A 17,749-nucleotide genomic window follows, 5' to 3' on the forward strand; every position below is an offset into this window, starting at 1 on the left:
CGGTCATGATAATTAGTTTCATGCTGTGATCAATTCATCAGATGACTCTAACACGTTTTAGTGTCAAGCAGAACACCCCAAAAATGTTAGTCATCAAATGAATCACAATGCGTAAAATCAATAGTCATGGCTGCTAAAAAAGTGTATTTTATTCTCTTATTATAATACTCTGTCTTAGAAAGCAATAAGCACCATAGATTAGTGCATATCCAACAATTTTAGCCTTTTTACAAGCCGATACTCATCAGGTGTATTCGTCTACATATCCATGGGTTTATTTTAGGTTAATAAAGTTGGATCACAAATGAATCTCATTTCACATAGAACTTATTTTATATTGACTATTTTAGAAAAAAAAAAAATTCAGATTGTTTGAGCACTTATTCCTGATCATCGAACATTTTCTATTTCTTAACCACGATTATGAGGGTTGTTCCAAAAGTAAATTTTTTTTTTCTTAATTTGAAGTTCAAGAGCTATGAAGACAGGAGTGGTACCATTAAAACAAACAACCTTTTGTGCTCCAGAATTTACTTTTCTACATAGTCACCACAATTCTCCATGCACTTTTACCAGGAATTCAATGATGCATCTCTTCTGATGCACAGGGGTTGTATTTTTTTTAGTCTCACACCGTTAATATCTGCTACAGAGATGAAACTTTCAGGTTATGAATGCATAAGTTCAGTCATAACTATGCAATTTACAATTTCATCTGATCCATTTGTGTGGTATAAAAACAAATAGAAGGCGTTAATTTTAGAATGTCCCTTGTATGATAAGTTAAAACGATCTCTTGTGTTATTCATAAATGCTATAATCTTCAGCAAGCATTAAATGTTTTTAGAATTACAATAATAGGCAATCTTTGATCATTTAAGTCTTCTACATTTGAAGTTTCTAGTTCAACCCTGGATCCATAGCCCAAATATAACACTGATGGTTTATCCATGTTTTGGTTGGAGTCTTCCTTCTGTTGTGAGGACGTGTACACTGAAAAAATGAATTATCTGCAGTGTCCCACACACTCTTATCTTCTGTGACTTTGATCTCTTCTTTCTTGACTGTCCGCTTTTGTGCTGCTTGTGTCCAATTACTTGACTAGAGTTACACTTGTCTTCTCTTCTGGTGTTCATCGAAGTAGTAGTAGTAGTAGTAACTACTTCGTATGCAGCTATATATCAGTGCGCATGCAATTCTTTCTCTTGCTTTCTTTCTCCCATCAATTAGTGCATTTTTTTTTTCTTTTAAAAACCTGAATGTACATTCATTGTATGTGGGAGAGGATACGAATACAGATGTTTCTTTTTTTCTTTTTTTTTTTCTCTCTACAAAATCATCTGATAAGATATCTTTGTGCATGTGTTAATATGATTAAGAGTGATTTATAACATTCAAACTAACTTAATGAAATGAATACATGTACGTTTAAAATTTCTATTTGAAAAAAGAAAAAATATGATTATAAAAAGTCTACCTACATACAGCACACACAGCAAAACAAATGAAAGATATACGGGTTGGTACAGCTAGTTTTGTATGAAACTAAAATACCTGTTCCAAGATGGAAAAATTAAAACTCCCTGAATCGAAGAGTTTTGCACCATTTTATATCCTTTACAAAAAGTAAAATCCATATACAATGTTAAAATTTGTGTCTAGAATCTATATTCCAATTTTGATCAAAATCTATTTTGATTTTAGAAAATGTCATAAACTAAATATAGTCCACATTTCCCTTTTTGATGCCTAGTACCTGTGTAGCAAAATTGACTAGTTAATTTAGGAGTGAATCTGCTTCAGAGAACTATATAAACATACCTACCCAAGAGATTTGTAAACTAAGTATGATAAATTTAAAAAAAAAAAAAAAAAAAAATCTAACATTTTTCTCTCTGCATTCGTGTTCAATTTAATAAATTAAAAAAAATGTTTACATTTAAAATTCAACTGTAATTGTTAAGGATGCAGTTAGGAGATCGAGTTCCTATACCGTTATGGTTACCACCTGACGAATGCCAGAGGAATAGTTGGCCGAAACTTCATGAAACAACTAAGATGAGGATAATAGTCCGTAATAAATAAATTAATAATACTCCTCTCAATAATTCCGATTAAATAATATAAATTCTAACTTAATTCATTTTAAAAATGAATTGTTCTAAAATCAAATTGTCCTGTTGACTTAAATAGAACAACTTCAAATTAAATACTACTTTTTGAAATGTATTTAAAGAATATTTAGCTGACAATTATGTTTATAAGGCAGAATGTTTTAAAATAATTGAATTGCTACAATTTAAAATAAAGAAGGAAACGGCCTATTTGTTAAAGAATATTTAGCTGAGAATGACCATTATTTTACAGACCTCATTTCTTAATACTATTGATCCTGGCAGACATTTCAGAAGGAATATTTTTAGCAATAAATTATACAGATTCATTGAGAAAGCATTGTGGAATTTCTATGGAGTTTCACTAGTAATAGAAATTATGTATCGCACAGTATTTTCGACCTTATGTGCGTGCATAATACTCTGGAACCATTCTCTCTAAGACATGATGTTACTGGTCTTGTCCTTTTCTATAAATACCATTCTGGCATGTGTTCTTCAGAATTGTGAACTATTCTCTGCTTCCTTTGTTTCAGACAGTTTTGACTTGTTGGTCTAGTGGTTTCCATTAATTTGCTATTTTTATACCTCGTTGCAGTATAACTTTTTATTCCAGTAGCTTCATTCCAAGAATTGCAAGCTTGTAGAACCATTTCTGATGACTGTTTTTCTTTTACCTATAGCCTTGGTCTTTTCAAGACTAAGGAATCTCCTGCCTTTTCAATAATCATCTTTTCTTCCTGTTAGCTCCTTACACAAAGTGGCTTCATGCTTTATCTGAAGCAATTTCCATAAAAATAGTTAATAGATTGAGAATAGACACAGAAAATTAGAAAAAGATTTGCAAACAGAAAATCATTGAATTAGTTTGGAATTATTTTGTAGATGAGTAAATTGTATAGAGGATCGTGGTGTAGTGGATAGAGATGCAGAATATCTACGATTCGAGGTGAGCATTGTCTAGAGGTAGTGGTTTCGATACCACATAAAGCCGGTCAGAGGATTATTTAACCAAAGCGTGGTGAGTGGACAACAGATATTGAAGGCAGCAGTTGATGTGAATATAGCTGGAGGATTTGACATTTCTATCCCGTCGCGGTTAACCTGACGAAGGCCAGAGGAATAATTGGCCGAAACATCATGAAAACAACTAGAAGATGAGGATAATAGTCGAAATAATTAAATAAAAAAGATAAACAGAAAATCAGTGTTATACATAATCTATTACCGGAAATAGATTCCAATATTTACCATTATAATGCCTTTTTTATGCTTATATAAATAAACTCCTGCTACTGCCATGTCTTTGATTATATCTTTTGTTGCCTGAAACGACTGTTTAGATGTTCTTTTATGTTTGCTACTACTGTTTGTCTCCTCCCCCCTTACTATCAGGTGCTACAAGTAACACTTTATAATCTTAACAATGCAAAAACTGTAGACATCTTGATTCTGTTGCTGTCAATGCAGCCACTCTCCTTTGCGATGCCGCCGCCACTACTTGCATATCTCATCCTTTTGACAGTACTTACTAACTTCTGTGAACTCATTTTTTTCAGTTTTTTTTTTTATTAGGTTATTGCTTTTTAGAAAAACAAATAAACACTATCCACTTATATGGTAATATAATCACTCTTTTTGAAGTTAACGCTAATAAAACTTTTTTTATGAAGTCTGTCCATTTGATGTAAAGAAAAAAATAATCCTTCAAGGTCAAAAACTAGCAAACGCAAAGTTAGATAATAAACTCCTACCTAGAAAACGTCAATTATTCCCCCTTTGTCAGAAACCTTGGTTATAGAATGTAAGGACGAAAGGATAACATAAGGGAAGAGGTACAAGGCTTCTGAAAATAAACCCAAGTTACACTTTCTGTTCGCATAAAAAAATTATTCATTTCATTAGAAAAGAAAAATTTATCTTTTTTCCAGAAGGTTAAACACAAGGTCAATTATAGTTTTTTAAAAGCCAGTGCACTATGTGAAGTGCACTCTGGACTACAAAAAATGCTTGATCAACCCTATTGGCATTCCCAGGTTAGGACATCTTGGACAAAGCTGAAACCTGGAAGTGTGGACCTAAAACTGAACAGAACTATATCTTGATTTGACAGCAACAAAGCCACTGTTAGTTTGATTGTCAAGGATTTCATTAGAGACAAAGGCAATAAAAATATCAAAGGAAAATATCTGTAAATACAATCATTAATTTATATATTTATTATCATTAAAAAAAAAAAATAAATATATAACAGTATTTATCTAACATAAATGAACTTGTAAGTTTATGCATCTAATTGAATTAAAATTTTAAGTCAGATTAGATGCTTCATATTAATGTAGGATTTGAGTGTGTGTACTTGTAATGGCTATCATCCAAGTCGGGTTAGACTGGCTTCTTCCAGAGCAAGTAGATGTTTCTGTAGGCCTGATAGTTTTATTAGGTCGCCTTGATTGTTGACTTGCAGGTCAGTTGCTCACCAACACATTTGCAGTAACCAGGTAGAGAAGAGGTGATGGAGAAGGATCTTGTGAATGGGCATTAAGTTGTGTAGCCGAAAAATCTATTTATGTAGTTTGTTTTATGCTTACTAATAAATGCATAAAAAAAAACATTTTTGCACCAACCTAATAAATAGAACAGGGTTTTTTTTTTTTTTTTTCCTCTCTCTCGGGGAAATTCATTAATCAAAATTCAAGTTTTAAAATATTGGCAATATTTTAAACTTTTTTTTTTTTTTGTCTTTTCAGGGAAGACGTCACTTGTGTTACGTTTTGTTACCTGTAAGTTTGATGAAGGTTACGATCCAACAATTGAAAACAGTAAGTAAATCTGTTGAATTTCAAATCAACTTTGGCTAATTCTTGTTCCATTTTTAAAATACAGAACCTCTCCCATCTTCCATTAAGAAGATAATCTTTTTTTATACAAAAATCGAAATGTACAAATATATTCTTGAAATGAACTTAGAAATATCACTCTGGTAAAATAAAGTTGCAGACTGGAAGTCTTTGATTGTTACTGTTTGCATCATATTCTCAAAATTTTTTATTTAAAACATGGTGCTGAATATCCTCCTTTCAGCAAACTCTTCTCATGAGATATTTTTCTTGGTAATGCTCTTCGGTGTCAATGAGATGAATTCATCAAAGAAACCATCGCTCCGGTTGCTGGAAAAAATTATGACTCGTGCAAAACATGGCTCAGAAGCGTAGCAAAAGGCAGAAATCATTATTGGTCCACTAACTACAGTGTTTGCCATTGGAATCAGGACTAGTTGTCGCTTATCTTCATATTGGCATTGGACTGCCATAGTTGGTCGACCCTCATTTGGGACACTATTAACTCTTTAGAAGTAAGTAACTGACCTAGAATGAAAATCATTCCAAGTTAATTCTTTCTTTTCTCCATAAAACAATATATGCAATGAATATCAATAGTTGTATATACTAATGCTAAATATGACAAAATATTTTTAGCAATTCCAATGTGAATGTGATTTCTGACCTTCTTCTGGTGTATGTTGTCAAACTTTGGAATCTGCACAGAATTTCGAATGGAACCCTGACAAGGACCATAAGAATCCATGGCATAGTGGATAAGGTACATGGTAAAATTCAGTTGTAACTTACTCTTCTGGAGGTTGAAGGTTCAATCTTCAGTGTGAGTTTGCATTCAAAATACAATTGTGAATTTTGTTAAAGAAAAGAAGCCACTTGTTAATATGGTATGATTTGCGTTTAAAGTTGGAAAACTATAATGAATTATATTCGAACTTGGTCCACCCAGATTGTCAGTCCGTGTTAACCTGGCCCTGTCGGTGGGGCATTAGAATAAGCCGACTGGTCCCCTGCAGAGGGTAAAAGTCCCTCAATGGGGGTCCTGGATATGACCTTAAACTATATTTAGTGGTGAGGCCCCAGCTTGTGGGCTTTGGGGAGTGTGGAGCCACCCTTTAATTACCATTGCTCCCAGGTCCACTCTGACTCAGAGTGGTAGTACCTGTTAGGGTCCCAACTATGGGTTAAATAGAAACCAACATGAAAACAACAAACATACTCTATTAAAAAAATTTTTTCTTCAAAATCTTTGGATTCGGCATTAAATAACCCGAAAAGGGTTGATATGCCATAAAACAAAAATAACCAACCAACCAACCAACCGTGTTAACCACTCCATGTTGTTGATGCAGTGATTAATTTTGCTGGTAACTAACAAATTCGTTTGTAGACCTCAGTTTCAATGAATCCAATTGTAGGGAAACGACGCCTTCATAATAAGCAGGATGTCTGGAGAGTATTCGTTTTTCTAGGCTTTGTCTGAGCAAAATAGGAGTTTCAGACTAATAATGTGCATAGTTATGTGCAGTTTTAAATAGATGGTTGGAGAGTGATTAACAAAGACCTTGCTGAGTGATGCGAAGACACCTTATAAACGAAAAAAAACAAACTATATTCTATTTTTGGCTGATATAACCTCAGACTTTCAAGTTTATCTTGTTGAACTTGGGACTGTACGGAATTTCGAACAGGATCCTATATTTAATCCATGGAATGTAGCATACTCTTTTTCCGTCAGTCGTGACTACTAAAGAAATGCTCAATAACTTGCAATTGTATTTTAAGTGTCGCCCGCACTGAGGGTTAAACCTTCAACCTCCAGAAGAGTGTCACTATAACTGAATTTTACTTAATACTTTATGCAGATAATTCTAGTATGGATTTTGTGAGCTATTAATTGTAGATAGTCATATATATATTTTTCTTGTTGATTTTATCTATATAATTATAAAACTCAAATGACCTTGTAACGAGTGATGTAACCCACTTTCCAGTTTACGACACCCGGTTGCGCATGCGCATAAACATTAACCCATAATAACGTAAACAAATAAACACAAATCACTTCTTTTGCAGATTTTGACCTGCGCACTGAAATATTAACGTTATTATTTCGAAATTATTATTTAACATGGGAAGAGTAGGGGTGTTTTGAAACTATTCTTTATTACAACTATACTGTCGGTATTTTCTTACAACTAAACAACTTTAACCCGTTGACAAACATAAGAACAATTGTAGTAAAGCCAAGACTACTACTTCCTTCCTTCCTTTATTTTTTGTTTACATTTCTAGATACAAAATAGTTGTGAGACTGGTGAATTTGTTGACACATTTACTAATCTTCTGAGTTTCAATGTTAGTTTTATTTTATTTTTATTTGGGTTTTATTTTTTTTGCTTCAGGTTTTATTAATTTTTTTTTTTTTTTTTTTTTTTTTTTTTTTTTTAAGATTTTAAGGATTCCAATATGGGTTTTTTATTCTTATATTTCTAGAAGGATTCCAATATGGGTTTTTCATTCTTATATTTTTCATTGGTAGGTTCATGTGCGTTTTTGCTGCTAAATGACTTTCGTCACCATTCGATTCGTAGAAAAATCATGTTTAATTTTTGATTTTTGAGCGATTATTTGGACAAATAGGTAACTTTACATGAATTGGGAGGATTTCTTTCGTGTTTGAGTGATCGGTCCGTGATTTTTCATTTTAATATACTTTCCTAGAAATGTTTCTGTTATGTCAAAAAAAACCCCTATTTTCTTTACGTCACAAGTGTCACGCTCATACATGAATTCCATAGCTAATATAACATACTGACCCAACGGGTAGTCTAGTATGTGTGTGTGTATATATATATATATATATATATATATATATATATATATATATATTAGAAGTAATCTATAATAAAAAGTAGTAAGATGGTACTTCTAAAAACAAGAATGTTTAAGGTTCCCATGATTAATACTAGAATTGTCTGCAAGAACAGTGTAGCAGATAAAATACATGGTAATATTCAGATGAGAAAATTAGTCCGAATGATCTAAATGTGAATTATTAATCCTTATCTCAAAAATTCAGAAACATAATTTGTTTAACTTCTCATTACCATTTTAGCAATTGTACTCCAATCGACTATATCTGGTATACCACAGTTTGTTAGTAAAAAAAAAAAAATTGAATGTTTAAAACTAGACATGGTGCAGACATGTTTTTGTTGAGGGTGAAAATATCTACTTAAATCATAGACTTGTGTTAAACAGCTTTTAGAATTGACTTCCAAACTAATACATCTCTGTTTGTTCTGCTTTCTCTATAATTCATCAATATCACTTCCATGTTTTCCTTGTCTTTTTTTTTTCTCTGCCAGCTGATCCTGACATCTAAACTATTCTCCCTAAACATCCAGATCATAAAAATCTAAGCATTGCTTTACAGAGGTATAGACAAAAACATGCGGAGCATAAAAAAATGTTAATGAAGCAATAATTTAAAATAATTTACATTTTTAAACACGTTTTAAAGCTTAATTCTTTGCATTTTTCTTTAAATCCTTTTCTATTCATTATTACAGCATACACCAAGAGTGTAAATGTTGCTGGACAAGTTTACCAACTTCAAGTCATAGATACTGCTGGACAGGTGAGTACCATTATTGCTGTAGACAATTATTTCACAAAAGTTGAGTATGACCAACTTGGAGAAGATTCTGGAGGACCTGCTGACTGTGACGTCTGAGAAGTAGAGAGAATGAGTAGGGAGAATACAAGAAAAATTTTCAACATGATTGATTGACATATGCGGAGTGTAAATAATTTGAAAGTAGGTCTTCTGAAGGTTAAGCAAGCTATTATACAAGCTGCCTGCCTGATCCAATTAGATTTAGGCCAATAATGTACATTTACAATATGTATACACACATTTTATCATTTACAAGCAACCCATGACTACTTAAAAAAATTTTTTTTACTGAAGTGTCACCACTTATTAAGGCTGAAAAGTCACTTGAGGATAAGGATTAAATGAGTTTCATGTGGATGATGGGACAATATTGTCATTGGTAATGATGGTAATGGTTGGTTAGAATTTGATTATTTAAGAGATCAATACAAGAATTTGTTCATGTTGGACTTGAAATGATCATGGTTTAGTCTGCTGGGAAGCAGCCTTGTGAAGCCATATTCTGAGAAAGGGAAACTACTGAAAGTGGTTGTAGCATGAACCCCAAAAGTGGGAATAGATGTATGGACAAGATAACAAGATAAACCTAAAACCAGTGCATCCAAGGACATTTTTGTCTTACTAAGAGCTAATATTCTTGACTTCATTAAAAAAAACAAAAACAAACAAAACATATGGCTCTTTAAAATGCCAAATAGTTCAATTACAAAGAGAGGTCAGAGATAAAATTAAAAAAAAAAAAAAAAATGCAGAAACTTGGAAGACTATACTTTAAGTCATTCAAATGACAACTAGAAGTTCACTGAAGTTGTGTATTTGTTCATGAAAAATGCATTCAACGTCATTTACTTATTTGATAATGCTTTTGTTTATAACTATTTGTAATTTTCAACAATGACTTACATCCATGTAAATTGGGTTGAATTTCTGTTTTCATTCTGTTAAACTTCCATTTTTATTAAATTTGAAAACCTATGTTCTTGGCAACTTGTACAAAAGTTGAAAAGTTAATTAAAATTCGATAGTTCTCAGATTATTTGTGAAAAAGGGAGAGAAACACATTTTGTCCTTATTTTACTTGGATTTTCATGAGAGCAAAGTTAACCACAACGTTAGCTGCCAAAAAAAAAGGGGCACGCTGGATTCTGACAACTGGTTTCTATGTAACTTTTTTTTTTTTTTTTTTTTTTTTTTTGACTCCTTAAATGCATTCTAATATTAAGAACCCTTTCTTCCGCGCTCCCCTCTTCTACTCCTTTCCGTTCATTCTGTGCAACCAGAACTAAATATGTGAAAATCAAGTTGGTAAGCTGCTAAAACTAGATACTTTCTCTTCTGACCTTAACATTCTGGGTGTTCCATATTTTGAGCACATGTTCTTTTCAGATGGCGTCATTTTCAGTGTGAGAAACCATCTCAGAAGATTTCACTTTATAAAAAAATATTTGACATGCTCTTTGCTTAAAAAATACCTCTTAAAAGTATTTTGTGGTTTGCTTCTTTACTTCTTGATGAAATCGCATGCCATACATTGTTTAACCTGAGAAGATGAGAGTATTACGATTTCGAATGATACTCAAGTTTGTCTCTTTGGATTGAATCTAAGCATACATGATCAGCATTTTTACAACATTTTATATTGAAGAGTGACTAATATTGTTAGATAATAGCAGGGTACGTATATGGATTTTGGTGACAAATTAACATGTTAATATATGTTGCATTGTCCTTACTAAATTGTTTTTATGTATTCTTAACTAACGAGTCGTATATATATATATATATGCACTTCAGAATAATCTACTGGTATGAAAATCCTTTTCATTTTGAACCAATATATAATTCCTCTTACTCTGATTTAAAAACTATAAATTATGATTTTCTATGTTTATTATATTTAGCAAATTAGGTATAAACCATTATAATATTTACTAATATTTTCTCCTCTGAGGAGATGGGTAGACATTGAAAACCTATAGGTTAAGGAGATATACTAATTGAAATGTATCCTTTGGCTTGCATAAAATAAAAATTATAGATTTGAAATGAGCATAACTTCTCATATGAGAATTCTAATATTTCAGATTTGCATTAAATTTCATACATATGAAGTGAATTTTCAGTTAAGACACTAGCAGATGTATCCAGCATTGCCTGGTATTAAACATAACATCAAATTTCTGTAAAAATGAAAAAAAAGAAAATGGAAAGAAGCTGAGACATGTGCTTGTGAGTATTGTTTTTTCTAAACAGTTTACTTTTAAGTAAAAAAAAAAAAAAAATCTCCAGCTGAGATCAAAACCTAAAGACAGTCAAGTACGATAATCATTAAGCCAGCTTGCCACGACTTTAAAAAGTGTTTTTTAACCTACTCATTCTTAACATAAGGAAGTGGCCGTACTTGACTGTCTTTAGGTTCTGATCTCAGCTGGAGATTTTTTTTTTTTTTTTTTTACTTAAAAGTAAACTGTTTAGAAAAAACAATACTCACAAGCACATGTCTCAGCTTCTTTCCATTTTCTTTTTTTTTTTCATTTTTACAGAAATTTGATGTTATGTTTAATACCAGGCAATGCTGGATACATCTGCTAGTGTCTTAACTGAAAATTCACTTCATATGTATGAAATTTAATGCAAATCTGAAATATTAGAATTCTCATATGAGAAGTTATGCTCATTTCAAATCTATAATTTTTATTTTATGCAAGCCAAAGGATACATTTCAATTAGTATATCTCCTTAACCTATAGGTTTTCAATGTCTACCCATCTCCTCAGAGGAGAAAATATTAGTAAATATTATAATGGTTTATACCTAATTTGCTAAATATAATAAACATAGAAAATCATAATTTATAGTTTTTAAATCAGAGTAATTTTATGAATGAAAGCTGATTAAAGTTTTCCACATGTCTGAATATCCTATGTACGAAATTTCGAGTCTGTAGATCAAAAATTTGTTGAGTATATAGGTTGAGTTGTCCTTGCACATACACACACATTCTCACTTTTATAGATTTTTTAGAATCAAGATCATTTAATTAATTTTGATCAGAATAAGAATTCAGTTTTTATCGTGATTTTAATCTTCATTAGAGAATTCATTTCCAAATTTTGTTAATTATTTTAAATGGGTTGGATATCCTTTTTATTCCTTCAGCCTTAAGGTAGCATAGTTAATTCATAGTATTTATTTTTTTGTGAAGATTAAATTTTTTTCTTAGAGTAATAAAAATACTTTTTGCAAAAATTTAAATGAATAACTATAAACTACATTAGCGTCAGCATATTTGATATAACACCGTTTTACATGTGGACATGCGTTGGACAGCTCTTAGGTGAATTTAGAAGTCTATTTCTATCTCTGGCCAGGTATTTATCACTCTTTTAAATCCATCCTTATTCCTCTCCTTTTATTTGGCCATCTCTTACCAAGTGATCTACATCTAACTCTAACACTTTCAGCCATTCTTTTTTTGTGACAAAACCAATTAGGTCTCCTGCTTTGCACTCTTCCTATATTGTCCAGATTTAATCTTTTTCTGAGGTCATCAGATCTCAGTTTGTATCTAATACTTATACTACACCTCCATCGTATCATTTTCAAATAATTTCTCACCATGCAACATGTCCTCAGACCTCACTGGCTAGTTTTATATATCATTACATTGCATACACCTGATGTTTCCTTTGTGTGGACAGTGGCAACACTGCTGGTTAATAATGGTAGAAATTTTTTGAACTTCATCCTCTCCTAACTCTTGAAATCATACCAGTGCCAACAACTTTCTGTACTCCAATGGAATCATCAAAACTTCTGCCATCCAAATATACTTTCTATACATTTGAGTTCTCAACCATCTCTGTTTTATACTTGTACAAAAACTGGAACAGAAATGAAAATTTCCCTCAACCTTAGAGTTTTCCTTCACTGACAGAATAGAAATTATGAAAAAAGGGGAAAAATTAGGCACCTCAAGAACATACATTCTGGTGCAGGACAAAAATTTTAAATTGCCTCTGTTAAGAAAGATTTCTAATTTACTGACAAAGAATAGAAAAGATGAATATAGTATCAGAACCGATACATTTTGTTATTACAGGCTGACTTTGATTGTTGTGGGAGGTCATCTTGGTGATGTTCTCAACATATGACCAAATGAAGTAGTCCAGTGGGTTCAGGTCGGGGAGGAGGAGGGGGCCAGTGAGAGAAGAGGACAAAGTTGTAGCAGTCCTTCTGAAGCCAAGCCTGGGGTTTTTGGACTTGTGCGCCAGTGCCGAGTCCTGCTGCCACACCCAGGGTCTGCCAGCAGCCACCTGATTGCACCAGGGGATCATCACACTCTTCAGCACATCCAAGTACACTTTGGTGTTGACTTTCAAGCTGACTTCGGAGATGTGAGGTGGCATGATGTGGCCCTCACTTAAAACCACACCAAAGACCACAAACTTCCCTGAGCTATGCTCTCAAGCGTTGAACCATCCAGATTTGCATTTTAAGGGTGCTGGCAATGGCCCTGTTGTCATAACTTGGATCAAGAGAGAGCATGTTGTACAGCGGCGCATTTCTGATCTTGCTTGTTGAACATTGTGTCACTTTCAGACATGATAGAAAGCTACCGCTCTTGGGATTTGTACAACTAGATGGTCTGCAACCAAAAAGAAAACAAGTTTTCATCAAACGGAAATAGAATCATGTCGTCTTTTCTCTGGCAACAATTTTATTGTTCCACCCCGTATTTAAAATACCAAGGAGTTTTTTTTAAACTGTGAGGTCTATTGTGCACTTCAAGTTTCCTTGTAATTTGTTAGATGGGCTTTGTATTATGTATATTCTGACGAAATGTGTGGAAAGAGCAAAGTTAAATGAAGTAAATCTTGTTGAACTTTAGTACCTTTTCTTTAGTTTTGCTTTTCTCAAGTGTTTTTGAACTTTGACAGTCAGCTGTACTTTAGATTATTTTAAAATCGTTTTCTCTAGGAAATCCTGATATTTTGCTAAATATTGTGAAACCCTTTTCTAACAGCATCAAGAAACTATAGAAATACAATCTCTGTTAAATATTTTATATTTATTTGATTGAAATGCTTAATATTGATTGGTCAATTCTATCAAAATACTCAGTTTGATTAGTTGCTTCAACCAATCGAAAAGAATTGTCCTATAAGAGCCAAACACCTGTTGACTTTAGTTAGATAAGCAAAAACCCAACCACGGCCACCAGCGATAGACTCGACTTGCCACCCAAACTTATGCCAGTCATAAATGCGGTTCTGATATCTACTTGCAAGCAAACTAAATCTAGCTGTGGCTGATGACATCTTTGCATACGCAAGTCATTGACTACTAAATATAATAGCTTATGAATTCACTCGCACACAAGTCCACACACATATGAACAAAGCATTACGTTCTTTTAAAAACTTTTAATGCTTTTTAAAAATATTTTCTTAATACTTTACTTTTGGTTTTTCTATAGATGTAAACAAAGTTGATGTAGTTGTAAATGGGTAAACTCTGCCATTACTTTTAATGTCTTTTTCTGCTACAAATTGTTGTCTTAACATATAATGAACAAGGTTATGAGTAGTGATGGGACGATTCCAATATTTTTCCCAGTTCCGATATAATTACTGATTCCGTACTAAATTCTTGATTTCAATTCTTATAAATTTCTAAATATTTAATGATACAACTGTTATTTTTTCCCCAATTACTGTAAAAACCCATGGAAAATGTGCAGATATTCTCTCAAACGTAAAGATACACATGTGAGGGATGATCTATAGATTTTAATTTTAGTATTGGTTTAAAATCAGTAACTATTTATTATATTATTATTTCTACCGGCAGTGGAAGATATACTTATTAAATAAAATCAAATAAAAACAAAAACAATTAAACGCATCGTTTTTGGAAGATAGGCATAATTTTTTTCAGATTCCAATACCAATTCCGATACCCCATAAAGTTCCAATTTTTCTGATTCTTGATCCTGATTCTGATAAATCGTCCCAACACTAATTATGACCTATGATTTTAGTTACAACTTTTGTTAATGGTTTTACTGATTTATATAAGATAAATTAAATCTTTGTAAGTAAAAAATAAATAAACAAGGGTTTTTATTTATTTTTTTTTCAGACTTTAAAATATTTAAAATAAAATAAAACGAAAAATGTTAAGTTAAAAGAAGAAAAAACATTGTTTTCTTTTTCAAAATCATTTATAATAATTTTCTTAAATGTTTACCAAAAGAAAATGACAAGGAAGAAATAAATATATGGCCAAATTATTTCTATTAAATCTCTGCCTGTCAATCAAAAAAAAAAGATATTTTAATGATTTTTTTTTTTTTAGCAAAAACAAAAAATAACAGCATGCCAGTCCATCTAAATTAAAATCATTTGTTTCTTGTTTTTAACATACAAGAATGTCATAATGACATGCACTTAAATATCATACAAAGAATCAGCAGGAGCAGTTGTTGTGCTTTAATTTGTTGTACATAATTAGTAAAATCTGTTTTATCATTTTTCTCTAACTGATACACTTTTCTGCACATTATGATGCAGTAGGTTGAAATTGACCATGATGATGCAGTTTTTTATGCAGATCAAGTGACATGGAATGTATAACGTACCCAAAGAGAGAATTAATGCATGATGTAATCATCCTATCTATCTACCTTGAGAACTTGGCAGTGCTCTCAGGTGGACATCCTTCAATGATGAAATCCCTAATTATTAGCCGTATCTTGCTCGAAGCTGCCATGCATAGGCTGCTATTTTGTAATGCAGGACAATAAAGGAGCTGGAAGGTTAAATGCTGTTGCAACAACATATTTGCTGTTGTACTTTTTGCGAGGAAGCACGGTGAATATTTTAAGTATCACCCCTTTATTCAACAAAATTTCCAATTTCTTTCAGCCAGTCAGAATTTCAGCATGCACTATAAAATCCCAAATGTGTAGCTGTCTTTTTTATTCTGGTATTTTCTCACGGCAGCACACTTGCTTATACGGCAATCCAACCAGACGCCTTTGTGCTCCGAAAGAGTCTTATCAAATTGCACAAACCTAAAAAGTGACTTTTGCGAATTTCTGTAGCACACATATGCGGTTCAACAAATACACATGTACACAAGTTTATTTATGCATATGCTCTGACTACCAAAACAAAAGCAAGCACTTGTGTATTTTGCTTGTTTTGCACAATTTTTTTGCTGTCATTTTTGAAGAACTTCATTCAGATCAGAGTGAGACAAATCTAGAAGACCCTAAACATTTTCCAAAATTTTCCGAAAATGCACAATCTCTTTGCAGTTTGGACCAGAAAAAAAAACAAAAAAACTATTGACTTGAATTTTTATTTTTTATTTATTTTATTTTTTTTCAGAAAGGTATTTAAAATTTTTTGTTTTCTTAGGCTGCATTTGACCCTAATTAACACTTTTTTTTTTTTATACGTATGGGCATAAAAGTCACACACATTCTAATAATGACTGTTCAATACGATACATTTTAAGTTATACATTTTCATATAATGACAACTTTCATTCATTTTAAAACTTCGTTAATTTTATTTTAAATCAATAAATGTTCAGATAATTATTTTGTATCACTTTTGTGTATTTTTTTTTTTTTTTTTTTAACCAAAAATTTATGCGGAACTTTTTTACAGAAATTCATTATGATCTAAAATTTTTTGTTTTATTGGTAGTTTAAGATCAATAATATATATTTTTTTTCATCAGTACCAACAATAAAAAATGAAGTTTTAAACAATCAAATTAAAAGAATCTTTTTCGGAATTGGAAATTAGGGTAAAATTTTTCTGATTGATTCTATTTTCCAAATTTGATTTAAATTCCATTAATTGTCCCAGCACTATTATTAATATTTATTGAAAAATACAATATTGTAAAATTAAATTCTAAATATTCTATTTAAAAACAAATTAAATCCGTCTGAATGTGTCCCGATTTGTTCATAAACAAGTCATTTTAACCCTTTAAATTAAAAATTATAAAATTACTTTGTGATAATTTGAAATAAGTATTTAAAGAAGTATTTTAACTGTCATTTAAACTGGCTTTTAAATTCTTAGCAAATAATTTCTATATTAAAGATTGAACGTTTACAAAAGCTATTTACATCCAATAATTTTTTAAAATAGACTAAATACCAATGCCATAACAAAATTAGTGTTATGATAGTTATTAAATTATTTATTGAATCAAAGTCCTATTTAACAGAACAAAACAAATGACTGTTTAGAAAGTGAAATAAAAAGGAAGTTAAAAAGAGTTCAAGGCAAGACTCGTTAGAATAAATATTGATTTAATAATGTTTTGGTTATTTTAGATAATAAAAATTAATTGAATAGACGTGACAAAGAAAAGACGGTTGTTTATGAATTAACAAAAATAATCTCTCTCACACACACACACATAAACTGCTGAGTTTATTAAGTGCTAAAGCTGGAAAGTAGGATAACAATTAATTGATGAATGGCCAATGAGTACAGGTAAACAAATGTAACTTGAGAATGTGATTGTCTGCTTAGTAGCTGTTTAGGCCAGAGGTGAGAGTGAGGCTAAATAGGGCAGTTGGTCAATGCCAGGATGTTTCTTGTCTATTCTTAGGCAACTGACAAAATAGGTCAGTGGAAATGTGAAAAAAAAAAAGAAGATTTTTCTCCCCCCCCCCCGTTCTCTTTTTTCCCCCTTTTTCTTTTTTTCTCCCATTTTGTCTCCCCCCCTCTAATTTTAGCCCTTTAAATTTCATTTTCCCTCCCCCCTTAATTTCTCCTACATTTTTTTTTTATTTTTCATTCATTTACATTCACTTTAATTTACTTTTTTCTATTTAAAAAAACCTTTTTCCACATCCCAATCAAAATGAATGAAAATTGAATGATAAAATTTATTGCATAATTGGCCTTATTTTTTATTTAGTGTGTGTGTGTGTGTGGCTCACACAAAGGAAGAAAATAGAGCAATTGAAATCCTCTCTCCAAAATGCCTCTTGCTGCTGCTTTTTTCTAAAAGTGCCTTTCACCCCCTATAGGCCCTGAAAATTTATGTGGGTGGATAACTTGCATACCTGTCCT

General features: G+C 31.7%; 1 protein-coding gene across 3 annotated transcripts in view; it reads left to right on the plus strand.

Annotated features, from left to right (window-relative positions):
- Window positions 1-17,749, plus strand: part of LOC145284782 (GTP-binding protein Rheb homolog) — a 194,282-nt gene that overhangs the window by 95,582 nt on the left and 80,951 nt on the right. For all 3 annotated transcript variants that reach the window (XM_080133749.1, XM_080133750.1, XM_080133751.1), the window contains exons 2-3: window positions 4,865-4,936; window positions 8,530-8,597. In XM_080133749.1, coding sequence (XP_079989875.1) covers window positions 4,865-4,936; window positions 8,530-8,597 — 140 coding nt within the window. The remainder of the gene's footprint in view (window positions 1-4,864; window positions 4,937-8,529; window positions 8,598-17,749) is intronic.

The sequence above is a fragment of the Euprymna scolopes genome, chromosome 9 (genome assembly GCF_053919585.1).
Source record: "Euprymna scolopes isolate OS-2025 chromosome 9, ASM5391958v1, whole genome shotgun sequence".
Lineage (NCBI taxonomy): Eukaryota > Metazoa > Mollusca > Cephalopoda > Sepiida > Sepiolidae > Euprymna > Euprymna scolopes.